Raw genomic sequence first — 27,392 nt, 5'->3', positions numbered from 1 at the left:
AGGAATCACTACAGCTACACTAGTTGCTTCATTTTTTGGATTTTTCGAACCATCAGTATAAATTTGCAAATTATCATTATATTTAATCTGTATTTGATTGTAAAATTCTTGGCAGATATCTATTATATTTCTTGTCTTAATATTTAATAATGATCTATCTATATTAATATATTTCCATATCCATGTAGGTCTCAAAGCCCACAATACTGTTGGACTGAATTCTTTGTTATATACATTAAATGTTTTTGCTCTATCATCCCCAATCCATCCAAAACTATTAAATTGACCCTTTCGTCTTTCCCAACAACTTTCTAATACTTTCATAACTGGATGATCTTCATTATGTCCTTTTAAATTTATCCAGTAATTAACCATTATCTGTTGCCTTCTGATACATAATGGCATTTCTCCTGATTCTATTTGTAAAGCACATACTGGAGTTGATTTAACTGCCCCTAAACAAATTCTCAATGCTCTAGCTTGAATAACGTAACATTTTTTTAACCTACTTAGCCGCTGAACCATATACCACACTCCCATAATCTATTCTTGACCTAATTAGTGACACATACACATTTTTATGCGATTCAAAACTTGCACCCCATGTTAACCCTGCTTTCATTTGAGCGTTTTAATGGAATACTGGGAAAGTTTAATCACAACAATAGGACAATTGAAGTCCAGATTATGAGGCAATTTCAGCAGAGCCAACAGCTTCATATGCCATGGACATGTGAATATGGTGCAGAATTTGCCAGTATTTTAGGAAGACAAATGGTTGGGACTTTGTCATGCAATGACACAGCTGATATGCTTTATGTGAAGCACAGTGTTTTGGTGTCAGCAGAACGAAAGCCAATAGAAGTTTGGGGCTTGCAGGGAACAGACACGTCATACCCAGCATAATTTCTGCCAGTTGAGCACATTGCTGGGAGATGTGTAGTTAATACATCCTCTGTGCATTTAAGTAAGACCAAAAAAAAGGTCACTGTAGTCATGCCACTAAGAATCAGAATGAGAGGTCTGCAGAGATCACAGTCTCCTAGAGCTCAACTACTGTGCAAATGTTTGCATGGAATGCACATTTTACCTTGCTGATTCTGATTCACATTTTACCAACTGATTCTGATTAAAACAAATTTTTGAAATAAATTATTTTGTGTATTTTTTTTACATAACATTTGCCATTGCTAATGGCATACACAGTAATCTAGCATACTTTAATTAAATAAATCAATTCAAGGTAAAATGTAAGAGTCTATATTTAGGTTATATAGAGCCTGATCTATTTGTACCAGAGATTTTCTTACCTTTTAGAGAAATGTCACTTGGGGTAAAACTCCCCCTGCAACCCTGATTTACATTTGTTTAGCTCACAGCATTTTCATTTACATGTTAAAGCCTCCCCTAGAATTAGGAGGAGGGGGGTCATGGGGGGACAACTCCCAAGGTAGGCCCACGTCAATTTCTGACAATTCACGGCAGTTTTTGGTGTTGCCTGCAAATTGCCGTGAACAGCCATTAACCTGAACTTCCACGACAATCTACAGTGCCGCATAGTGACGAAAATCTCACTTTTCATGCAGTGTATACATTTAAATTTTATATATCTATCCATTACAACTCTAAATGTATATAGGTGGAATATAAAAAAACACATCAAAGTATTAATTTGTAAAATAGATACTTAAATTACATTTATTTTACAAATTTTCTTTGTTAAAGCTAGTTTTATTGGGTAAGGGTCACACCAAAGAGTTTCTATGCAACAAATTGCTTTAAAGAGTCAGATGTTAAATGTGTCTTTTTTTTTTTTGGGTCAGTAACTATTCGTCTAATAACGAAAATTAAATTTGAGTGTAAAGGCGTCCAGAAGCAGTTAATGCAGTTTAAAACTTTACAATCCTTTAACTACTGCAGACTATAAAAAATATTTTAGATTGTGTGCGGAGGTACACTCTGAGAGCAACTCAGAAAAGCCATTTGCTAAATAAGAGACCTGGGGTCAGACTACTTCAGCAATACCCCTTACACCCCAGAAAAAAAGAAAAAAAAAACAACTGACAAAGTGAAAATTCAAACCATTTAAAGGGAGGCGAAACACTTCCTATTATGTGCCAAAGTTCTGACTCATTAAAAAAATTTACACAGGTATCTCTGCCAGTGAGCAGCAACCTTTGGGTTCTTCTCTCTTATAAATAATGACATTATACGCCTGCTTGCACTTAACGTGCGAGCTGACAGCTGCGGTAGCAGTTTGTTCACAGACATTCAGGTAGAAAGCACAACAGATGTTCGCGTAACCAGGCCCCTGAATTTAGCAGCCCTGTCACATCAGGTGTTTAGGTGTGTAGCAGGAGTTTCCTAGCCTTGCATATTTCTAGATGCAGAAGACAAACTATCACTGCGGGGCGGTCAACTCATGAATCAAAAACCTGTTTATTTGCCCTCTTTTCAACTGTTGATGCTCAACATGAAAAATCTATCAGCCATACAGTGCAGTTCACTTTTCTTCCCATTTCACTTATACTGTCGATTTATTCAAATAGCATATCTCATTAGTAAGCATCAAATCATTTCAATAATTATACATTTTCTGAACTTCCCTCAGTGCATCAAAGGTACAATATGTGCAAAACCTAAATGTATGCAAAATGCTGTCATATCAAGGCCACCCTCTTGTTTTTTCACAGTGCAGACTGGGACTGATGATGAAGTAAAGTCATAACTAAAATTGTCTGTTATTTTTAAAGTCTAGAAACAATACTGTAAATAAACATGTTACTGTAGAAGAAGGTTGCTATGACTACTCTTATAGTGCCCGCATCTAAAAATGCTTTTAGAAGAACGTTGAAAAAATAAACGTACCTGTGCTACAGCCACCTGAGTCTGCTGTTGTTGCTGCTGGAGCTGCTGCTGGAGCAGCTGGATCTGGTGGTGCACAGACAATGGGGCCCCGGGAGGCAGCGCGCCCGACGCAGGAAGCAGCATCCTGGGACTGGACATCAGAAGAGAAGGCTCCTCCAAAGCCTGATAGAAGGAAAAAACAAGCGCGTGTCATTTCTACCTTTGGCAAAACGTTAGGGTCTAGTATGAGAAAGCAATCATTACAACGTGGCTGCCTTTTGTTTTGTTTTTTATACATTTTCTACTCACCCCTCGTACCGGATAATGACCATATAAAGTGTGACATGTCTTATTCATCTGCTGAGTGCATCATTGTTAGGTTATAGCTGTTTGAGATTTAAGTTGGTGAACAAATTAGATTTTCCGTCTTTCAAACTATGTCATCTTTGTTAGTTTTTGTCAGTCTTAACAAGACATTGTAAGAAAGTATTAAGGTGACTAGTAGCGTGTTCTAAAATTCTATTTAAATAGTTAAACTGGTTATTTTATGTCAGACCCATTACATTAGGACTGTTTAAAAGAGCGAATGCTTCACAGGTTGGAGGTAGGTGATTTAAAAACATTTGTGGAAAATATTATAGAAAGCTACATACTGATACCTATTTCTTAAACAAGAAGTGGCTAAAGCGGGACCAAAAGCTTGCTTTCACTTTTAAAAACTTGAATTCAAAAGGTTGCAGTTGAGAATGCCTGCAGGCGGGAAAACAAAAGAGAAATGATTAATCAATCAATAAAAAAGACACGCAATAGCATCGCTAAAATACCTTGGAGAACAAGCCATCATCCAAACAAGAACCTGGATTTAAAATGTGGAGTTGCTGATTAGCTGCTTCACTGTGGATGAGCAGAACAGACAGAGAATTTAGATGAGGACGGAGCGAATGCTTCGCTCCAGCAATAATGAGCTTTGGGACTCAGTGCTCCTCCATTGAGTGGCATGCAATCTAATTGTTGTAAATCTTTCGTTAAAAGTCTCACATTGTGCTCTTTCCGTCACGTGACCGACCTGTCAGCATAATTTTGGGTTTCACAGATGTGTTGTGTTAATCACGCTGTAGCCAGAGCAAATTGTTGTCTACGAGGACAACTGCAGACTACAAGCCTAAAAAACAGACATGTTGGCAAATCAATAAGATTTAAAAGGCTTGTGGTTTAATTGCCTACTGAATAAAGCGCAGGCCCTTTAAATTTCTATGGATACAATGGACATAAAAAGTCTACACACCCCAGTTAAAACGTCAGGGTTTTGAAACAAAAAAGAACAAAATACATTATTTATTGATTTTTTTTCTACACTTCTAGTGTTATATTTATTCTATACAATTTAGTTGACAAATGATTAAAAGTTTTAGCGTGCATACTGTTGAAGTAAAACTTTGTTGAACTATCTTTTAATTTAATTTCAGCATTTAGTGCTCTTTGGTCAACATTTTCTCACAGCATTTCTAAGATCGTGAGCAGATCTCTAGTCCACATTCCTTATCAAGTGACTTAATTGATTTTCTGTCAGATTTTGTTTTTGCAACCGGGTTATAGCACCTTTTGGATTTCTTTTTAGACTATCAGTCTATTTTACTGTCTTAACATGAGACAAAATGGAATATGTCCATATAAATATAATCTTAAGAATCTTATACAGAAGTATAATTATGACTACAAGGTCTTAAAAACAAAAAATTCTTTATAAAATACAGGAACATAAAATAGTATTTGTGTCAATACAATATCTAAAAAGCAAATTAATGCTTTTTAGCTGAATGTTGAAGAATGTGTTGTTGCTCCCATTGTAAACAAGATTAGGATATTATATATACGTAAAACAGTCAAACAATTCATAGCAATCCTGCAAATTTTGCAGAGAAAGACAGTACTGGCATATAGCTCAGACTAATGAAAATATTTGTATTCAAGGACAAAGGCGGCACTTTACTCGTGATTCTCTGCAAGGCCTGGTCCGTTGCAGCGTGTTACTTTTGCTTTCTCTGCATTTTCTTTATGACACTTCATAGCAGCCAAACTTACACACTTTTCTGCATGTTGCCGATTGAATCTCAACAATGTCCCATCCCTAACAAGGAAAGAACAGGTGCTTCAAAGTGACTTGAATTGTGACTCTTGGTAGAGTCAGCATAACAACTCGACGCCTGATTAGATTAAACCTTGGCCCGCCTCAAGGAACGTGTGAGAAGCCACATTAGCATCTGTCGCTCTTTAAACACCTTCTGGCAACACACTGTCAGTCACCTGCACACACAGACACACACAGACACACAGACACACACACACACACACACACACACACACACACACACACACCCCGACAGACTCTGCAGGAGATGGGTAAATGACTGATGGCCTGTCAGCGATGACTCTTTCAGGTTAGTAAAGGCTAATTATTCGGCTTGACAAGCTGTTTGGGGACATGATGAAGGGAACAGCACAACAGGACAGTTTCTTTTTTTCTCTGAATGGGCACCAATGAATCACAAGAGTAAAACTACAAGTCGGGTACTATGTGGCTTCCAATTTCTGCTACCAATACAGCTTGAAACGTTTGGGCGCGGAAATCAAGGGGAGATTTCCTAAGTGGCCGTGTGTTCCTTTCAGTCCAAACTGTTTTGGACGCTTCCCACCTGATTCAGACTGTCCCATCACCACTGGAAACTGGCTCAAGTGAAAATCACGACGCTGTTATGTTATATTACTGATCAGCTCGGTTTCTCAAAGGCAGCGACCACAACTCTGCACATCTACTGTCATAGCAGTCTCATCTGCACTAGGATGTTTGTTTTACGTACTCAGAATCAACCAATATACAACGGCTGTTTCTGCACCTCCACCATCAGTGTTAGTCTTTCTGGGGAAGAAGAAACGTTGTCAATATTTATCATTGATGGGATAAATCATCAAGCCAATGATAATGTTAACCTTGGTAGGTGAAGTGAGCTCATTGAATCATTTCTTACCGATTATTGTGGGCCAATCAAACCGATACGCTAAAGCGTGAAGTTAGTCACTTGGTAAATGTTTATAACAATGTAGCCTAAAAACTTCCCCTCTCCTTTATGTCTCACAGCAACCAGCACAGCCAAGTCTTCTTTCAGGGTGGCATGGTACTAATTGATTTGTTTCTAGCAGCAGCTCTGTGGCATCCTTTTCAATGCATCCTTGGAACAAGGCCAGCATGGCCAGTCTAACATTAAATTCTCTTAACAACCATATAACGCAGGTTAGTGTAAACCCATGGAACGGATGCCTCAATATGAATAAATGTTTCCTTTTATAGTCCCACAGAGGGGAAATTTGGCTCTGCGTTTAACCCATCCCTTACGGAGCAGGGTGCACTGAGTGGCACATGGGGAGCAATCTGTGATCAAGAGTCTTGCTCAGGGACACAGAGTTATAGCCAGAGTTTCTAACCACCAACCTTTGGGGCCTCACCAAGACGCAAATGTCCAGCTCTCCAACCACTAGCCTGTCCCTCCATGATGATGCCACGATTAAAAAACAATCACAAACTCCTTACAGAGGCACTGTGTACATTTGACTTATGGAACTTTTGCTCTCTGAAAATGCAAATTGGGAGGCCCACTGTGCTCTTAATATACACCAGAGCAGACAACATTGTTTTAAGTTTAATGCTATAGTGAAGTTACAAGCAAATTTGAAGGTGGCCTAGCTGACGCTCTTACTGTAAATGCTCAATCAGCTTGGAACATGGTAATACCTGGTGTAGGTCAAGCTGAATTTTAACAATTTGTCGGTAGCATGTAGATGCAGTGTTCACCACTTACAATCTTCAATGTTGGATCGGCAATCCCAGGAACAAATTACCATGCACGCCGTTTTTGGTTGAAACACAGCAAATGGTAAATGCCTTATACTTGTATAGCGCTTTAGCTAGTCCGACGACCCCAAAAGCGCTTCACGCTACAGTCAATCACCCATTCATGCACACATTCACACCCTGACGTTGGTGAGCTATGTTAGTAGCCACAGCTGCCCTGGGGCAGACTGACAGAGACATCAACACCAAGGGCCCTCTGACTACCATGCGGGCAGAGGTGAAGGTGCCGGGTGATTGAACCGGCAACCCGCCAATTGCACAACAAACTTCCTAACTCCTGCGCCACTGTCGCCCCAGAAGTAGTCCATAGCATGCATGCAGATATGAGCTGAAGAACCCTTCTAAGTCTTGTCTAATCTTCTTTTCATAGAATTCTGGTGAACTTCTTTGTCGTACTAGATCCTGAGGTTTCCCAGCAGAACATGGCTATGAAGCAAGATTAAGTTGTCAGGTTCCCCTGTCAGAGATTTAAACATTCCAACAGATCAGTGGATGTGTGAGAATGGCAACTACACAGCACGACCTGGATCAAATGGAACATTTGTGTTCAAGCCGTTCCTTAAACCCCCTTTTCTTTTCTCCGAGTTACCGTGAGACACCTGAGCCGCAGCTTGGCAGTGAACTGTAGGATGTTCAACGGGATTGCAGTAGTGGCTTTGAAGCTGTCAGTGTTGTCAGGCAAACTGAGAAGATTTAGAAAGTGGAAATGTGAATGAGATGAGTCAGCACTCAGAGTAACAGAGAGAGAAAATGATGACATGTTCGGCTTTCAAGCACTGTTGACACAGGAACAAATGCCATTCTAAGGGAAAAGAGGGAGAAGCACAGGCATAAACAGAGTGTCAGAGGAAGCAGTAAGAGCAGATACAACGCAGATGGAAAACACACCTTTAAACTCCTTCAGTCTATTATTCATTAGGAGTCACAGAAGGACCCGGAAATCTATTCATCCACTCATAAATTAGCAGCGTTTAAAAAAAAGCATAATAGCAGTTTGAGTGCTGGTTCAGTTTCACAGCTTACACAATGTTACCTTTATGGTTAACATTGAAAAACTGTACGCTATACGTATTTTTAATAGCCAAAATAGGTATGGACTTAGAGGAATTTACAAAAGTGACAATATTAGAATTTCAAAACAAGAAGTGATTTGGTTACCGGGGTTCATTCAGCACACAACCGGCGATACAAAGTCTGGGATTTCTTGAAAAAAAAAAAAATTCTGGCTGACTTTGAGTTTATTCTTGGTGATCCAGTTGTTTCTCTTCTCTTTTTAGGCAAGCAATCGCAATATAAACAAAATTAAATGAAATGAAAGGGGACCTCCAAAGGTGACACTGCTCTTATGGTTTGAATCACAACACATATAGCTGCTACATTAAAGCCATCAAGAAGTGCTCTTGTTATCTGAATACACAACTAATTTATTTTAGAACCTATTGTCATATAGGTGAGAAGCTGAATTAAATATAAGATCTGAATTAAATATAACATCAAAGTTTACCAAAAAGATGAAAAACTATTAACATGTCCCAGGACTGCAAATGCACATTATTCTTCAAACAGTGAAACAAATTAAGCACAGATTTAGGCTTGTTTAAATCAGTGAACTCTATGAATGAGTAATTGTTCGCCAACACGGGCCCATAGTGGCTGTATCAGCTTGAACAGTAGCGTTTTGCAACATGTTCATCTCAAGACAGTTTGACAGCGTTAAAAAATTATTTTAGTAAGTTACCACAATACGTTGATTTACCTTATAAAATTTCCTTGAGCAAACAGTGATAACCCAACAAATGCATAGCAATCCTAAATGAAGACTCCATGCCACTTATTCCCCAGAAACTGCATCAAGGTTGCTGTGCATACACATTTTTTTTTTTTATTGGAAACAATGGTTCATACAGTTCCTTTGATCATAAGAGGGAAAAATTAAAACTTAACAAGGATAAAAGCTTTAGACAAGCCGTGATGTCTGCCCAAAAGCAGGTACTTCGGGGTGGTGCATACACAACAGCTTCTCCCTCTGTGTTTTATATTTGCTGTTTGAATTGAGAATCAACAACCAAATTCCTCTGGAGCATTTCCTAACATTGTTTACCAAGGTAAAAGCTAATCAGGGCACGGAGGCCAGTTTCAAACTGAGCTCAGAATTTAAATAGAAAGTCAGAACACCACTAAAATTCTTCCTAATACGACTTCCAGTTCGCTATTAGCATATAATTCCCACGCATGCAAGAGCCCAGAGTGGTTCTGTGCAGGCCACTGGAATCCTTCTTCTTCGTTCGGACTGTTTACACAAGAAAAGGGTTTGTTAGAAAGAAAGGTAACTAAAGATAGATGACGAGGGCCAAAGGAAGTCGTTATTTCTCCTCCCACAGCCACGATTACACTAGCTGCTTCCCGACTGTCAAACAGTCTGCTTCTTCCCACGCACACTCAGTAAAACACAGGCTAGACGAACGACTTGTCAGGTTCTGGCTTCCCTCACTGCAGACAGCCTCGGATGCAGATTTACAACTTTATCGAGGGCTCTTAAGAGAAAGGGGCATGATCATTCTAAGGTGCCTTTGTCCGTAACTTTATAACACACCATCAACCCTTAAAGTTAATGTATTGGAAAGGAATACAGAAGGTCTTTCTTGAGTGATCGTGTGCATTTGACACCTTTGGTTAAGTTTCTTGCTTCCATAGATAAGGGTCACAGAGCTCTTTCAGCCGTTTTCAAAATTGGAAAGACAACGGAAAGTAAATTAGACCTGTAAGTTTCAGAGCACATTTCTTTAACTCTTAACCATTTTTATCTATCTTTTGACACTGTTAGATAATACCAAATCATAAGAGAAGAACATATAAAACTGACAAAATTCCCTGTTTAATTTAACTTTGTGACCATTTCCTGATTATTGTTCTATTTCATCTAATTTGCACTGTTTTATCCAGTTGAACACTTGTATAGTAAGCTTTCACAGCCTTATACCACCTAACAATGCGCTGTTAAAGACCATACTCATTAAATACAAGCAAATACGTTCAATTAAGGCAGATGTGTGTTGATCATCTTAAGTTACAAATGGTTCTACTTCTCTAACCCGCTGTTGTCCACATCCCTGGAATGCAGTTAGTTCTAGATGTCACCTTAAATATTCTTTTACTTTTCAGCACCAGGTGGGCCTGGAGTGGGACCTGCCTTTGCATGGTACCGGGTCCTGCCAGCGCGTTCCGGCGTGTGCCGCCTGGGTCCCGTGGGTCCAGTTAAGCCTGAGCTGGCCCAACAACTGTGGGGGAGGGGTGGGGTTGGCGGTGGCACATGGGCCAAGTAACTTTTATATATACACCAAATCTTTTTTTTTAAGGAAATGATGAAAATTAGAGAAGAGAATGGGGAACAGGGGGAGAAAAAAGTGCAAAAAAATAAACAAAATTAGGAAGAAAGAAACCCACCTCATCTGCTCCTATATACATACTATTCATTCTTCAAATAAGGGGGTTGGGATATGGGGAGGGGAGGCCCTGGGTGGGGCTGTGAGGAGCAGTCTGGTCCCTCCCTTCCACTTGTTTCATCTCACCACACCCCAGTTTTAACCATTTCTAAGGCATTTAGGGATTTGAGGGTCGGTGTGACTCCTGGGGCCCCTACCATTTGCAGCAGAGGTGTGCCCAGGGTGTGGCCAATCCTCCAAGTTTAACTCTCACTTTAGACACAACACACTACAACACCCATATATACACACAACACCCGGCTGCTGTTAGACTTTAGAATTTCTGCTGCTTACAGCAGAGTCAGTAACTGTTTGCATCACGCTAATGGTTGCACAATTTCTGATCAGATCATCATTTAGTCTCCCAGATGTTAAGGTCACTTGCTCATGCCTTAGCTACTTCGAAATGCTGCTGTACCATCATGCATTTTGCATATTATATTTCTGTGTGCTCTGTATATAGGCTGGAGTTTTTCCACTGTTAAACTTCAATATTTCATCTTATTTTTATCCGAGTATACTACATCAATAATTGTGCAATATCAGCAATGGTATTTACTCTTGTCTTAGCGTTTCTTTAGAACTAACTATAAATTAGCTGTGCAAATTCTCAGTTATCCAGGTCATCTATCCAGGAGTCTTTATCAATTCTGGTGGCTCACACTTGACCAACCTGCAGTTGGTGACCAAGTACTCCACTCACACCAAGCAATAGGTTGTAATGACCCAGAACAGTGACGGGTGGGTCATTGATTTGCATCTTACCTAGAATGCGCTTAGGAGGATGGGCCTCCATGTGATCCAACTACAGGTTGCTCATGTAAGAGCCACTAGGACTGACAAAGACTCCTGGATAGGTGTTTTTAATAAAGAACTGAACGGAAGTCCAATTGCTTCCTATTTAAGCCTGTTTGCTGTTGCTTTAGATTAGACTAGTTTGCTCCTTTTTCTTCTTTATTTTCATTGCTAACAATTGTATGTAACTGTGTGTCTTTGCCACTGTCAAACCCGAATTTTGGGATAATAAAGGAATTCTTACCTTATATCTTATAGGTACACAGAACATTACATTCATCCACTAATCATGTCATTGGGCCATGGAGAGATGGGAAGTTGCTAAATGGTCTCATGCCCCCCCTCCTGCTCATTTGGTTTGCTGCCTTATTCTACCCTGGGGACTAGGGGCCCCGTGGCTTGGGTAGTGGGCCTCTGTTCCGCCGGTGTAAATGATCTGTTGCGATGGTACAGCTTGGGCACTTAGGAGGGCTGTGGCTCCTACTATGTTTAGCTTTCATTCCTTCATGAGCGCCCCTTGTGCCCGGGAGACCCTTTTCTTTCCTTTTTACACCTGCATGTGCATGGGTGCATGTCCACACGCACAGCTACACATGGGTGTTTATACCGTATGAACACTTTTTTTTTTACGCTTAAAGTCAAATAAAACAGGTATGCTTGTGTGCATGATTTTATGCCATTCAACCATTATACAGAATATCTGAACTTTTCATGTCCGTTACTTTCAATTTGATCTTTTATTGTTACGTATATTTAGTTTTATTTGGTAATATGTAGTTTGGTGTTTGTTTTTCCCGGGGATTTAGGGTCCCACACTCTAGCTGATTTAATGGAGTTATTTGGTTTGTTTCTGAATCTTAGCTCAAAGTTAACCACCAAGTCCAAAAATCATTGTTAGAGTTCTTTCTGCCACAGTGATTTGTGACGACTCCCATACCTCTGTAATGAAAATGGTCAGGCCTGATTAAAATTACAATGGCTCTTGGCTCTAACAACAAACAGCTCACTGCCTTGAATAAATTCCACATACTGAGAAGGTGATGACAGCCTATGAAACTAAATATGCTTCAAGATGCATTCTCTTTTGTTTTCAGGCATTCATTTTTGCGACATGACTGTCAGCTGCAAATTTCATTTAAGAAGGATTATAAGAGACAACCTTAGGAACTGATCCTTATTGCTAACATGATAAATATTTTTATAGGATTTAGTTTTTATATATAAAACCAGAATAAGGTTTCAGTAAGGCTTGACAGCGGAATATAAATCCAAATATATTGAATGTATGAATTCTCCTTTCAGCTTTGCTGGTTAATAAAAACCAAATCTCCCTCTCCCCAGGCGATGGTGACGAACAATCTGCTACTGACCAAAAAAAGCTGATCATGGGGCAATGATACTTTCCCCAAAATGTTTCTCATTTCCTTTCCAATTTCAATCTCAAGACTAACATCAGGTGGTCGCTTTCCGAAAAACTGAGAATTCTGAAAAGTCTCAAGCCTTAAAGCTGCACAGGAAATATTTACATTTGTTTAACCCCGTTAGGAATGTTCTTTTAATCTAATAGCCACTTCAATTATTTTTTAAATAGCGTATTAATTTACATGTTAATTTGTATAAAAGGTGCTCTGAGTCATATTGGGTAAATTTAAGCTGTCTGATGAATAACCAAAAGCATCAAGGATGGGATTTAGTAAATTTGCATAAAATAATTTTCAATTATAAAGACAAATTGACCACCATGATCATTCAGACAAAGCTGAAGGAAATATCAAATCCCACTCAACAAATTATGATACTGTTTGTGATAAACATAAGTATCTTTTTAATTGTGTGATAAAGATTATAGACACTTTGTCATAGTTTGTTCAGCACAAAAGAAATTGTTACTTGATTATCTTTTGCTTCAACATCTCTGGAATGACTTTATGAACACACAGACTGACATTGACCCATAAGCGCGTGCACACGCACACACACACACACACACACGCACACACACACACACACACACACACACACACACACACACACACACACACACACACACACACACACACACACACACACACACACACACACACAAACACACACACTTAGAAATAAAGTCTACAAATTCAAAGGTATAGGACAAAGTTCCTAGGGAGCTGGTGTTCTAATAAAAAGGCTCAATAGACGTTTTTATAAAACCCAGCTGAGTTTGCAGTATGAGGAGCTGCGTTTTTATTACCTGCTTGAGTATTGAAAAGATAAGTCTCCGTCTGGCAAGGTTGAAAAGAAGAAACTCTATTGTGGGGAGACCCTGCATCTTTCTGAGTTTAGGAACAAGAGATAAATGCAGTTTCTGATCTGAAATAAATGGGAGGAGGGCATAAAGGTAACTTTATTACTAAATTTCACTTTTTCCTTCCTTCCTTTCTTTCTTCCATCCATCCATCCATCCATCCATCCATCCATCCATCCATCCATCCATCATTTCCTGGATCTGCAGGAAATCTCCGGAGGGACAGAAACAGTAAATGTTACCCACCCAAAATGGCCACACACATTAATGTAAACAATCATGAAGAATAGCTGCTGTGTTTATGGCAGCTAAATAGAAATAAACTAAGGGTTAGAGAAGTAGAAGAAGATGACATGTTCACCTGTTGCATACAGAAGGATGTCTGTGAAGCCCATATGGATCTTTGTTAATTAAAGATTTAAAAACCCACTTTGCTTTACTAAATAAAAGCTGGCTGCTTTACACCTACTGCAAGTGATGGACACAGAAATCCAAATCCTTGTTTGTACCGACAAACTTGGCCAGTGAACTCACCTCTTAAAGGATGCCAATAATATGTCACATAATAATCAGGAAGAACTTAGAGGTTTCAAGCAACACAACTTTGTTAAATGCTGTGTCACTACACATGAACTTGCTTAGTGAGGGCTCCTTTGAATTCCCCCGTTTCGAATGAATAAATGGGGCAGGTACAGCATGATTGCATCACTTTTGGCACGCACCCTTACACCCTATTCAATACGTTGAGTATAAACCTAGCTTTACTCTACTGAAGCTAATAACGGTAGGCACTACAGATGTCCACTAATCTGTGAAAAAGTCTGAAACAGCTCAGCCGAAGGAGGTGCTTAGACTGAGCTCTGAAGGGACAGTACAGTGAACAGATCACTCATAGTCCATTCAACAAAGTGCGTGTCTCATGGTCATTGTTTGTGACTTGAGATTAATGCGCATGTGTACTCCCTAAAGGTCACCGCAACTAATGAACCTTCAAGATGCCAGAGAATAAAGTTTTGATATAGAACAGACAATGAACAGTCAACTGTTGGTTAAGGTAACTTTGAATTATGTCCTTGCTCAGCCGTGGTGGATCAAATGTCATAGATAGAACTTTTTCATGAAAACGACAAATTTTTCAAAAATAATACATCCACAGATCGTCTAGAGTGGTGCATAATAAAAATATGTATTTTACTGATATATAAATATATCGTGCCCTGCGATAGGCTGCCGACCTGTCCAGGGTGCACACCACCTCTCGCCCATTGACAGCTGGAGATAGGTACCAGCACCCCTCGCGACCCCACAAGGGATATACGTGTTAGAAAATGGATGGATGGATAAATATATGGTATAAATAATTGTTTTAGAAATTTAGACAGGTCCAACATATTTATTTCTGATTACGCTGTCAATTTTGAGACAAAAGGATTCTGCACTAATAGGAATAGATGGTTGAAGTCGTGTCAGACAGAGCTCAGGCGTTGCCAGATCGTAGTAGCTATGCGATAGCTCTGAGGGATGGTTTCTTCTCGCCATTACATTCCTCAGATCAAAGCAGACCAAAAAAGAAGCAATTACGAGGGTGAACATCGGTCATGCTTTTGAGCGTTGGTACTGACTTAAGGATGCAAAGGGGCTAAGAAGCCCTGCAGGCGTTGCGACTCTCCTTCTGGACAGGTAAGTTAAATGTTTGCGAATGCTGGAACCAGTTTTTAAACCATTACAAGAAAAAAAAACATTTGGCCGCGTCATGTAGATGAACAGCACAAACATAACCAAACTGTTCCGTTTTCACCAGAAAACATTGTTTTGTAAACTAGGCCTTTCCCTCTATCGATGCCGGCACAGACTCACCCAATCCGATTCTGACTCCCCATTTTTTGTTGTTAGTTATCTAAAATGGTTTTACTAACGATAATTGCTTCACTCACATAAATCTTATGCCCAAGCCAGCCAAGTTGCCGTTTTAATGTGGAAGAACGAACGTGTTGTATAATTTGCTCTGCAATATACAATTAATTATATTAGGACCCAGATGATTGCAATAATTTAAAGTGGTTACATTAATTTGTACCATCACCTAACACCTCTGACTTCCCAACAAGTATTACAACCAGTCAAAACAAACGCCGACAGAGAGGTTTACGAGCCTTTGCAGGGGAAAGCCTGTTCGTTAATCTTGCCAATGTTAGGTCTAAATCCATCAAGGCACACTAATGATGGGATGGGAGGAAAAGACGGGGAAAGAGTGCTGTGAGTGGAGGGCTGGCTGCCTGTAGCGCCGCACTCATAGATCAGAGAGCTTACACCTGCCTGACAGCAGCTTAAAGTGGGCCAGAGGCAAAACCTTGCTAGAGCTTTTCCTGTATCGCCTCACTTGAAATGCAAGCACGCTTGCCTTCTGTTTTCTCAATTACATTGAAGGATAACGATTGCTTTTACCCGATGCCCATTGCTATTCCCTAAAGATATCCTGAGATCCTGAGTGACCACTTGGCCCACTTGGCATTTCCAAGAAACCATGGCAAAGGTCCCCTTAAAAACAGTATACTTCCAGAAACAGTCCAGAAAAGGGGCAGACATACTGCCACAGATCCCACCTACCTGGGCATTGCAGGTCCAACTTCCATCAGGGAAACAATTCAGGAACAATTAAATCAAAAACTAACAGACTTGAAAACAGCTTCTTCATTCTTGACTTGCTTTAAAAACCAATTGGATATCAATTGTCAGTAATTTTATTTAGAGACATAACATTTGTCTTTAGTTTCATTATATAAGTGCTTTTATTTAAATCTATTGCATGTGGACAAGTTTATCGTTAGCACTTATACCAATTCTAACAAAATCTGGAGAATTCAGCAGCAGTAGTTAACTTTACTATACTGTAAGCAGTATAGTTGCAATATGTATTCTTAGCAGTTCCTAACCTTTAAATTTCAATTTGTACATAGCTGGACAAAAAAGGCCTTCAGATATGCACCCCTCCCCCCCAATCCCCCTCCCACCCACAAAACCGGAAACTACCAATCTAATTACTCTTGGGGATTTTTAAAGCTATTTTAGATGTTGGTGCACTGTGCAGAAACAATTTCGTTTTTTTCTAATTTTTGTACTTATTTTTTTGTAACAGTGGCACATAAATTATTATTAAAAGTAGGCTGACAGAAGGGGGCTGAGAGAGAGGGGGAAGACATGCAGCAAAGGTCCATAGGCTGGAGTCAAACCTGGGACGGCCATGTTGAGAACTAGGCCTCCGTACATGGGTTGTGCGTGCTACCCTTCACCATTGGCACATAAACAATTTGTGACCAATTTCTTTTAATCAAACATCGTCCAAGACTTTGTCTTAAACTGTGGAAAAAATTTGGTTTCTGGAGTGAGGATTGAGTTTTTCTGAAAATCTGAGTGCCTTTTAGCCTTTTCAGTGACATGTACAGCAAAAGAAAGACAGCATTTTCTGCTGTCGTTCCCTATTTTTATGTCACCTCCTACTTTCTCGGTACATGGCTCTCAGAATGACGCAGACCTCTGAGTCATCTTGTTACTGAAAAGTGCTACATAAATAAACTTGCCTTGCCTTTTTGAATGTTTAAGGTAAACCATGAAGTTCAAGGAGCAGAAAAACATATTGTTTTGTAAGTTTTGCTTGCACGCACTTAAATAGAATTGCACTGAAATAACATGCAATCTAATTTATCAATGAGTCATATAGAAACAGGCAGTAAACATTCCAGTGCTGGCTTACCACTTCAGCAAATGAAAAACTTTGTCAGGTGTAAAATGCAACCTAATAGAAGGCCAGCTACATACATCAAGTCATTCTTTACCTTTAGAAGCATAAGGCTGTACTGTTGAAACTCATGTTTAAAAGAAATACTTCTTGCTTTCAACATAATGGATACAAACACCAGAATGTCACTGGTGAGGGATCCAATGTTGACTATGTAATAGTGATAAAATGTAGGGCTAGTTGACAGTCACTGACAGGCACTTCAAAGTCACTGAGTTTTGCAGAATGCGATTGGCATTGATTGCTAACATTTATTGAATTGGGAATCTGCAAAAGCAAATGCCTATTCATAAAAGACTTGAATTTGTAAGAAGACCACCCCCCCCACACCAAAATTAAAGAAAAAAAAAACCTAACAAAAACTAATAAAAACAAAACAAATCCCTAAAAGTAATATTTCTAGATCAGGTGAAATCCTCCAAAAGATTCAGAGTCCGTTCCTAAAAAATATCTGCGTCTTGGGCCAGACAGCTCAACCAAGTTGTGCTCTACTTAATCCAGAAAATAACTGACTCCCCCCTTATCCCTGGGTTATTAGCTGCAAGGTGGAGGGATTAGGCAAAGTGATATGGGATTTAGCCTTACAATATTATGCCATTTCTTGTAATTCAGTGTGTGTGTGTGTGTGCATTTACATCAGGTCAGAATTTTGTGTCATGTGCTGCTTTTCTTTTGCCAGCTCACTTGTTATTAAAGCAATCAATAAGCAGGTGTCTCATGCCAGAAAAAAAAAAAAAAAGTAGGGGCTGTTGCGATGTGTAAAATGCACTTATTGCTAAGCTTTGGCTTTTGGCATTCCAATTTGTCTTGTAGTAATACTGTCCTGCATCCTGAAGGTGAGCCCATTGAAAAAAATAAAACACCTTGACTCAATCTACAGACGCAAAGTGAAAGGTAGGATTGATGTGCGCTCTCCAAGTCCCCTGGGACTGTTTGAACACAGGCCACTGAGGGATTTGTCAGTCTAATGGGAGTTGACAGGAAGAGAATGAACTTTAACACTCGCAGGCTGCTTTCCCTTTCATGAGCTTCCACAGAGCCCCTGCGGTGGATCGAATCCCTCCCCTCGCAGCTGAAAATGCATACAAATGGCTGCTAATGCAAAGGCACAGCAGACGTGAAAGCACACATACATCTTATTCACAGATATATTCCTCTACTTGCCCTGGCTTATTTCTATTTAATCTGTCAAAGTGACAATGTATTGAAGAAAAAAATAATAACTGAAAGCCTACATATGTGTACAGAGGCAAGACAAAGCATCACATACAGACATGACTCTAGCAGTGACCTGAAGGCTGAGGTCAGTGCCCAGGGCTCATTTCAGAGATTTCACGGCACGTTGCTTTTAATAAGGAGCTATAATCTGCAGAATGTATGACTGTAGGATTATTGATATTCAAAGACTGTATAACAGCTGAAGAACTCAGTTTTGTGACTCAGTTGGGATGCAAAAGCCTTGGAGGACCTTCCAGTTAAAAAAAGAGAATATATAGTGGTACATACAAGCATTCATACCCCTGGCATTTTCTTCTGTTACACACAAAAACATTCTACGGAGGTTTTGGGGTTGAATAATACCAATTAGCACATAGCTTGAAGTGGACTAAAAAGTCTACCCAGTTTTTAAAACTCAACAGCTCCCATGAATCAATACTTTGCAGAAACACCTTTCACTGCAACCGTAGCAGCAAATCTGGGGTGAATCTCCACCAGCTCTGCACATCTAGAGGCTGACAGTTTTTACTAATTGGCATTAAGTCAATTTGCAAAGTTCTCCAACCACCAATTTTCATATCTTGCCACCAATTCTCAACTGTATTTAGGCGTGAACTTTGCCTCGGTAATTCTAACATTTTGGTTTAAAGCATTCAGTTTTATCTCTGGCTGTTTTATCTAGCTTGGGGTTCTGTTTAGCTCTCTTAATTAGTTTGCAGCCTCCACCCGTTCCTTTTCCAGGATCCAAGGAAATTTTCTGGCACCATTAAATTGAATTGATTGGTTATTTTCAGACAACCCTGATCAAAATCACCTACTGCTCACATTTTCTGGTAACTATATTAACTGTAACATATTTATTTATCTATGTCAAAGGAGGAAGTAGATTCTTCAGTTAAAGTAAAGCTTTCTGTTTTATAGCACACATTAAAAGCAACAACAACCTTCTTGGATTATTAACATATACTAAGGGAGTTGTTGCATGTGAGAAACCTGTCTCTGGCTTTTGTTAAATTAAATGAATGTTCATTTTCCAATCCCTCTTTGATCTCAAAGGGATCATAATTCACTTCCGCAATGTAAACGCTGTGAAACGCAAGTAAAAAACACTGGGGTTTGAACCCCAAATTGGACCGGTCAACCCTCTGTTAGATTGTGTAGTTTCTCTCAAAATTACTCATTATACTTTTGATGCCGGAAGTCATAGATTTATTTACTTTTGTACAAAAGGGAACTTCTCTGCAACTCTCAGTTTCTGCAGCGGGAGAAGTAACCTGCTCACTGTCTAGCACTGTTTTAGACACCAACATGGAAACCCTCCAATAAAAATGGCCTTGGTAAAGGAAAGTTCTGACAAAATAATCTTATAATCTAAATGTTACGTAAATTGCATCCAGATTGATGTTTTCCTTGCCTAGGCTGTCAGTTTAGGTGGACGAACATGACACGGTGGCATGTTCTCTGGTTGAACCATCCATTTCCATCCATCCATTTTCCAAACCGCTTATCCCTCATGGGGTCGCGGGGTTGCTGGTGCCTATCTCCAGCGTTCACTGGGCGAGAGGCGGGGTACACCCTGGACAGGTCGCCAGTCTGTCGCAGGGCAACACAGAGAGACAAACAGGACAAACAACCATTCACACACACTCACACCTAAGGACAATTTAGGGAAGCCAATTAACCTGACAGTCATGTTTTTTGGACTGTGGGAGGAAGCCGGAGTACCCGGAGAGAACCCACGCATGCACAGGGAGAACATGCAAACTCCATGCAGAAAGACCCAGGGGTGTACTCGAACCCAGGACCTTCTTGCTGCAAGGCACCAGCGCTACCCACTGCGCCACTGTGCAGACCGGTCAACCATCTGTTCTTTTTAGCGACTTTATACAAGTTAGATTGTGTAGTTTCTCTCAAAATTACTCATTATACTTTTGATGCCGGAAGTCATAGATTTATTTACTTTTGCACAAAAGGGAACTTCTCTGCAACTCTCAGTTTCTGCAACGGGAGAAGTTACCTGCTTACTGTCTAGCACTGTTTTAGACACCAACATGGAAACCCTCCAATAAAAATGGCCTTGGTAAAGGAAAGTTCTGACAAAATAATCTTATAATCTAAATGTTACGTAAATTGCATCCAGATTGATGTTTTCCTTGCCTAGGCTGTCAGTTTAGGTGGACGAACATGACACGGTGGCATGTTCACTGGTTGAACATGAGGCATTATTTTCTAACCTAACCCCATTTTAAACCCCTCCACAACATTCACCCTGATTTATCTACTGTGTTTCTTGGTCTTCATGATGCTGCTCACTCACTAATGTTCTCTAATAAACCTCAGAGGCCTTCTCAAAACAGCTGAATTTATACTGACACTAAAGTAAAAGGAGGCTGAATACAAATGTACGCCATTCTTTCATTATTAATTTGTTTGAGGAGTGGAGAACAAGTTTAGAGCAGGGAGCTTGCATCCCGGAGGAGCCGCAAATTTCTTAGTTCGAATCCCACAAACTGTGACTCTGAATCCCTGTCTGACCAAGCTCATTTGGGTCTGGTGAAATGTTTAATGCCCCTTACTATTTGCTTGTTTAATCATTTTGAGTATCATTTTCAAAATCAAGCTAAAGAAAAAAAACAAAACGTTTCATAAAAGTAACCAAATTAACTATAGCTCCCAGCTTTCTACATTCAACAGGACAAAATACCAATCACTATCATACTAAACTCTTTCTAGATCTACTCAAATTACAGGTTTTTCTATAAGAAAGATGAAAATTAAGAAAATCCAACCATGAGCAATTAGGGAAACACATTTTTATGCATCTTTTGAAGGTAAATGTTTTTGCAAAAGACACAAACCCTGTTGCATTTTTAAAATGTATCAGAATATGTTCTATTGACCATGACTGTGTGCACAATCAAGGAAAGTGACTTCCTTTAGAGTGTACAGACAATAGGTATAAGTTTCCTTTTGAAAATACAATAATTTTTTAAATTAAACCTTTAACTTAAAGAAGTTATCTAAACACTGAAATGTTGGAAGAAATTCTCAAGGCATAGAGTAGCATAATATATTCATCTCACATTGATGTCCTCCCACTACCGCTTCAATCAAGAGCAAAAATCCCTCCTGCTAAACTACAGTAGTAAACAAAGCAAGTAAACAAAGGTTACTATGCTGCTCTGCCAGCTGAGCTGCACAGTTGTGCTCATAAACCTCCCGACCGTGCGGAACACATTTCCCTAGTTTTAAATAGATGCTTGTGAGGAGTTCCCAAAGGCCTGAGAGTAGACAGTCTGCCGGAGCGGTCTCAAATCTCTTACACTATGAGGCTAAACAAACACATGCACTGGATTACTTTTCTTGGCTCAGATGCCAACACACTGCAGACGGCCGCTGAAAAGTTAGAGCTATTTCTGCAGACGTGCCACACACACACAAACACAAACCTGGTTTCAACTGGATTAAACTGTGGTTTATTACAGCCAAGTAACGTCTTATCACCAATCAATGCAGGAATCTGTGTATGAAGTTCCTTTCCACTTAAATTAGCAGCTGTTCATCCAAAATACTTAAAATTGGTGGGCGTGCTGTTGGGAAGTAATATACTGTATGTGTCTACTTTGAAATTCACTAAGGATTTCTCAAATTGGGAATAAAAACAGTTTTTAATTGGACCCTTTAGAAATGCACAATATTGCTGTTAGTATTCTCTAGTATTTCTTTTCAACAATAAATTAACTTGGGGTACATCCAATTCTTAATTCCTAGGCTTTACTGCGATATCAGCCCACCCTTTCAAGCTTTATAGCTTCAACTCTTCTAAGAAGGCATTATTGTACATGTTGACTATTTCTTCTAAAATTACATTTGTTAAGTAAGACACTGATGTTGAAGAAGGAGGGTTGGCTGGCAGTCTATATTCTGATTTATCCCAAACATGTCCTAGTGAAGTCACGGTAATGTCCAAGCCAGTCAAGCAACACCAAAATGATTCACCCATGTGTTTATGGAACATGTTCTCATGTGCATTCATAGTGCAACAGGAAGTGGCCATCCCTACAAGTGTTCTCACAAAGTTGGGAACATGACATTTCCAAAGATTTCTCAGTACGCTGAAGGCGGTATACCAGTTACCCTCAATGCAACCAAGGGGCTGAGCCTGACTCCTGAACTACATTCGCTCTGCACCAAAGTTGACTAAATGCAGTCATGTAAAGACTGTTCTCCCAATAACTGCTAAACCAAGATGTGGCCACTGAATTGGCAGATAATTAGACATGATAAATCTCTCTAGAAAACATGTCTTCACTGTTCTAGAGTACAGCCATGGCACGCTTTACACCACCCTAAGCTTTGCATTGCACTAATCTAAGGCTTTGACATGTTCCATGAAGCTCCCTGGACACTTTGGTTCAACAAATGTGAAGGTTTTATAAAAACTAAGCTCTGTAGCTTTACCTTGGCTAAACGATGGCAACTCCTACACACTATATGCACTTAAACATCTGTTGACCCTGCTTGATTCAACTGCATGGCCTAACACCTTGTGGTGAAGAGGCTTATTCCCAATAGGTTAACAGGTCATTCCCAATTGTTCCCATTCCCAATTGCTTTCTCATAATATCACAAACAGTCAACATTAGAATACGTTGTAGCACAGACATTTCACATCAGGATTTATTGCATGAGTGGCACCCTATCAAGGTATCACACTGAAATTCAGAGCCCTTGAGAGCCATCCCATTCGTAAAACATAGAAAAGCTGTCTGCATGCCTAGAAGCTCGCTTTTACACACATGGGATTTGAACCCCTGAATTGAGCGATTTCCAGGGAGAGCCAATACTTTAGGCAATATAATGTACATTTGTGTTTACAAGTTTAAACATACTAATGATAGGCATGAATGACATATAATTTTTTTTTTAATGATTCCATTGAATGTTTCTTTTCCCAAGGCAGAGAGGGCCATTATACACAACTGCGATGATTTTTCAAAACAAGAACTGTGTACAGAGTATCTTAAACTAATTGTGGATTATTTGTAACTCACCCACAGCCAGGAACAATATATAGGTCCTAACAGGTATGAAAACACCCCCGCCCCACTAATATTTGGCTAAACATGCCATAAAGTTGTTCCTCAAGCCCATACGTTTTGTAGCCGTCATCAACTTTGCTGCAATTCTAGCTTGATTTTTAAGCACATTTCATTGCAGAACTATTCACGTTAATTTAAAGTGGATAGTCTCCTGGCATGAACCTGGCTTTCAGGCATTTGCCTAGAAATGTGTAATCTGGTTCTGGTTGGGGCTTTGATAAAAAATAAAAATAAAATGTGAACACTGCCGTAAAAAGCCCAACATTAGGTGAACAAAAAGGAAACCAACAAAATCTTTCTGCCATTTTCTGGTCTCTGTCCCATCAGTTCACTTTCTATAACTCACTCCACTAAGCACCATTCCTTTTCTCACAGCCGTCCTCTCTTAAGTAACAATGTCTTCCTATCACATTTTCAGCCCCACGAAAGCCAAAGTGAAAGCAGATTTCAGAAAATGATTTTGCTGGTTTCAAGCCAGTCTTGCAAAAAAATGTAATGAATGATATGAAAGAGTGGGTGAAGATTTTCTATGAGCTGGTACACTTTAGAGTCAGCCTGATCTGACATTTTTGAACAATGACGTTCTGCCAGAGTTTAGTACAATACTCTGGACTGATTTTATCTCCAGATGCATGGGCAGCTGTGTTAGCATCACTGCTTTAAAGGCAGTGATGCGTGTAAACTAAAAGAAGGCAAAAAAAGCTTAATTACAAAAAATACTAAAAAACACCAACATTAGTGAACAGAAAGAGGTTGCAGAGCAGTTACTGTTGTTGTGATTGTTGCATATGTGTTGTCTGTCCTCCTAAACTACTAAACAAATATACCCGCTGGGGGACAAGGAGCATGACTCCAAATCAATGAATCTACACTCTAGTTAAGATTTAACCCGATTAAATTTACTACTTTGTCTTGAAGATAAAACAAACAGCCTGCGCCACAGTAACAGACTTAAAACTACTAACCATAATCAGAAGTCTAAATTTTCCAACTTTTAACTTCATCTAAGCATGACTCCCATTGTACAAATACAGTAGTGGAGAAGCAGCGTTTAGTTCCTATGCTCCACTTATCTGGAACAAACTTCCAGAAAACTGTAAAAGTGCGGAAAGCCCGAGTTCTTTTAAATCAAGATAAAAAAAAAAACATTTGTTTAGGATTGCCTTTGACTGTTCTAGTTGAACTGTTTTACTGAAACAGTTTTTAGTTTTTATTTTATTCCAACTTGCTTTTATTCTAATCAGGTAAAGCACTTTGGATTGTCTTTGTACTGAAAAGTGCTATACAGATAAATTTGCCTTGCTTTGCCTAACGTGTGTGATTTCACCAGCATTATTTGTGGCAGTTTCCGCTGGCCCAAGGAACATATTCTGCAATGTAATGAAACATTTGCAGGTGTGATTTACCTTATTCTCCGATTGGTTTTGGTCTGGCGTCTTGGCGGTGGCGTCAAGATCCGTCACTCCCCTGTTGAGGTTTAGGTCCTCTGCCGTTGGCACCTGGACCACGTCTTCGGCATCAATGTCCGTCTCCTCGGCGACGCTCGCCGGCGTCTGCTCCGCACCCGTTAGCTCCCGGGCTGGGCCGAGGAAAGTACACACACATACAGGTGGATAAGCACGCACGCCTACAAACACACATGGAGGCATGAGCATGTGCACACACACACGCACACATGGGGTAGACACACATACATGCCAGTAAGAAACATTATTCACATTGAGACAAATACAACCTCTACTTTTACTGGAATGAACATTTGTATTTTGACCAAAGTTATCGAAGACTTATGAAGTTCGTAGACTGTAACTTATATCAAAGGTTTTCCAGGTTTGTTGGAGTGTATGAGAAACTGCTGCGTTCATTTAACATTGATGGAAATCTTTAGAAGCAATATTTTCAGTGAAATACCAAGGTAAAGTTAGTAGTTCTAGACTTTATAAAGGAAGGCTGGATCTAACATAAAAAAACAGCCTTTTTAAATTACTGGACCTGCTGCAAGGACTGAGGCTTGATTGTACAAGTTATTTGGCTTTACGCAGCTTTAGCGAAGGGGCAAAATGGTCATCTTTTAATCGGTAGATCGGAGAGTCTGTTCAGTTCAATGTGGTCTGAAGTCCCCAAAATTAAAATTAGCAGCATTAGTTACCACTTAATATATTATTTATGCTTTTAAGCAACATCTTACAAAACCATCAAAAAAGTGCTTTCTCAAACCTTTTATCTATTTATTGCACTATTTTGTTCTTTCAGTCGCCGTTTTCTCCCAAAATACTATCGAGGTGCATTGTTTTAAAACTTTTATGCTTAAAATTATTCATTAGTTTGCCCGTCGACAAGAGAGTAAATGCTAAACTCTAAGCAGCTCTAATTACTTTTTAGCATCTTAGAAGGGATGAGAAGGTGCAAAAGAGAAAAAAACACACTTGTTTTATTTCTAGAATTCCTGATCAACTTTGTTTTCTTCTTTTTTTAAACAATCCATGCAAACAAAAAAATACGGTCAACATGACCTTTGTTAAACTTAAAAAACTTTGTCTTCAAAAATGTCATGGGGTTTATATTTATCTCACCCATCCTCCTTTTTCACTATCCTTGTAGCAGCAATAACCTCTTCCATTCTCACCTGTCTCCTCTCCCACTGATCCTCTACTTTGTTTTTCCAATCACCACTCCAGTCCTCCCCTCTACTTAAACCTAATTTCCGACAATTTGACAAGGAGCTTCAGACTTCCCACAAAATCCTTTCATTCTTGATAACCGGCTCCCAGCTACACTCTTCTCTTTCCCCATTACCTCATCATCATCCCCTACTCTTTTTTTTTCATCTACCCTGCTATCAGTGATGTGCTCTCCTGTCAGTCTCTGTGTTATCTGCTGACATGACGGCCCGCCGTTGTCTGAATTTTCCAGCTCACTTTCATCTCTAGTCAGCTAACACATCCATGGCACTGAGAGAAGAGCTTACTGAAGTATTATTTTGAGAAATAGTTATTTAAATAAAGCTAACTGGCTAACTGTTAATGCATGAGTGCTGATACTTTATGAACTGTTACTGTCAATACACAGGCAATAAGCAGGTTTTATTTGGATGACTTGCTCATTTTGGTAATTTAAAAGGGAGGGTAATGGCTCTCTAACCCTAAAACAATTTTATTTTAGTGAATACTTGAAAACAAGTGAACTTTGCTTAGAAATACACTGACAAGGATGAGTTTAATACTCCCTAAAAATTGTTAACAGATGCAGAGCCCATTGTAATGCCTTGTTTAAAGTGTTCCTATTTACAAAATTCAGAATTATTAATTATCCTTAAGCATAAGGAAATCACAAAAATAGTGTCATAATTCTGATTTGTTTTATGTTACGACAAACATTGCAATGCATACAGTATTTGATTTTGTTATTATACAGCGCTATTAAATTGTTTTATATAGTTTTTTGTAATATATCTATAGGGTTCCTTTGTCAATTCGTTTCAAAAAATCTAAAACATATGGAAAGGGGCAGCATATTTCCCGTTAGAAATGTTTTGTGTTGCAACAACAAAAGCATGAAATCCACGTCTAGTTTGAGGTAAGTTTACGTATAAAAATCAGATTGTTAGATAGCTAGCTAGCTAACTAGCTAGCTAGACAGACAGAAAGATATATAGATGTTATGAGGTTTAGTTTTGACCAGTGCCGCTAGTGATACATTTTTATCATTTATGTATCCGTCCATGCAGCTGGATTTTTAAGTGTGGTCGATCCTGTCTAATGTCCTCTTATTCATCTAGTTTTCTCCAGCGAAAGCCTCATAAAATAATTTTATTTTTTAATTAGATAGGTGACCTAATGTTCGTTGACTGTGCCATTCTCTCCTGTATTCTTGTTGTCCAACTTTTCTGTTTGCATCTAGATGTTTAAATGACATTCATATCTGCCCGTCTTTGCCGCCAGGGGGGTGACTTTGATTGATA

At 39.3% G+C, this 27,392-nt stretch overlaps 1 protein-coding gene across 2 annotated transcripts in view; it reads right to left on the bottom strand.

The window, feature by feature from the left end:
- LOC105932879 (carboxyl-terminal PDZ ligand of neuronal nitric oxide synthase protein) overlaps window positions 1-27,392 on the bottom strand; it is a 218,386-nt gene that overhangs the window by 55,836 nt on the left and 135,158 nt on the right. The window contains exons 7-8 of one of the 2 annotated variants that reach the window (XM_036141025.1): window positions 24,838-25,058; window positions 2,869-3,030 (exon numbers count right to left, since the gene is read on the bottom strand). In XM_036141025.1, coding sequence (XP_035996918.1) covers window positions 2,869-3,030; window positions 24,838-25,058 — 383 coding nt within the window. The remainder of the gene's footprint in view (window positions 1-2,868; window positions 3,031-24,837; window positions 25,059-27,392) is intronic. The other variant, XM_021321329.2, reaches the window with a different exon arrangement.

The sequence above is a fragment of the Fundulus heteroclitus genome, chromosome 9 (assembly GCF_011125445.2).
Source record: "Fundulus heteroclitus isolate FHET01 chromosome 9, MU-UCD_Fhet_4.1, whole genome shotgun sequence".
In the NCBI taxonomy this organism is placed as follows: Eukaryota; Metazoa; Chordata; class Actinopteri; order Cyprinodontiformes; family Fundulidae; genus Fundulus; species Fundulus heteroclitus.
This window is presented reverse-complemented; position numbering and strand designations above follow the sequence as displayed.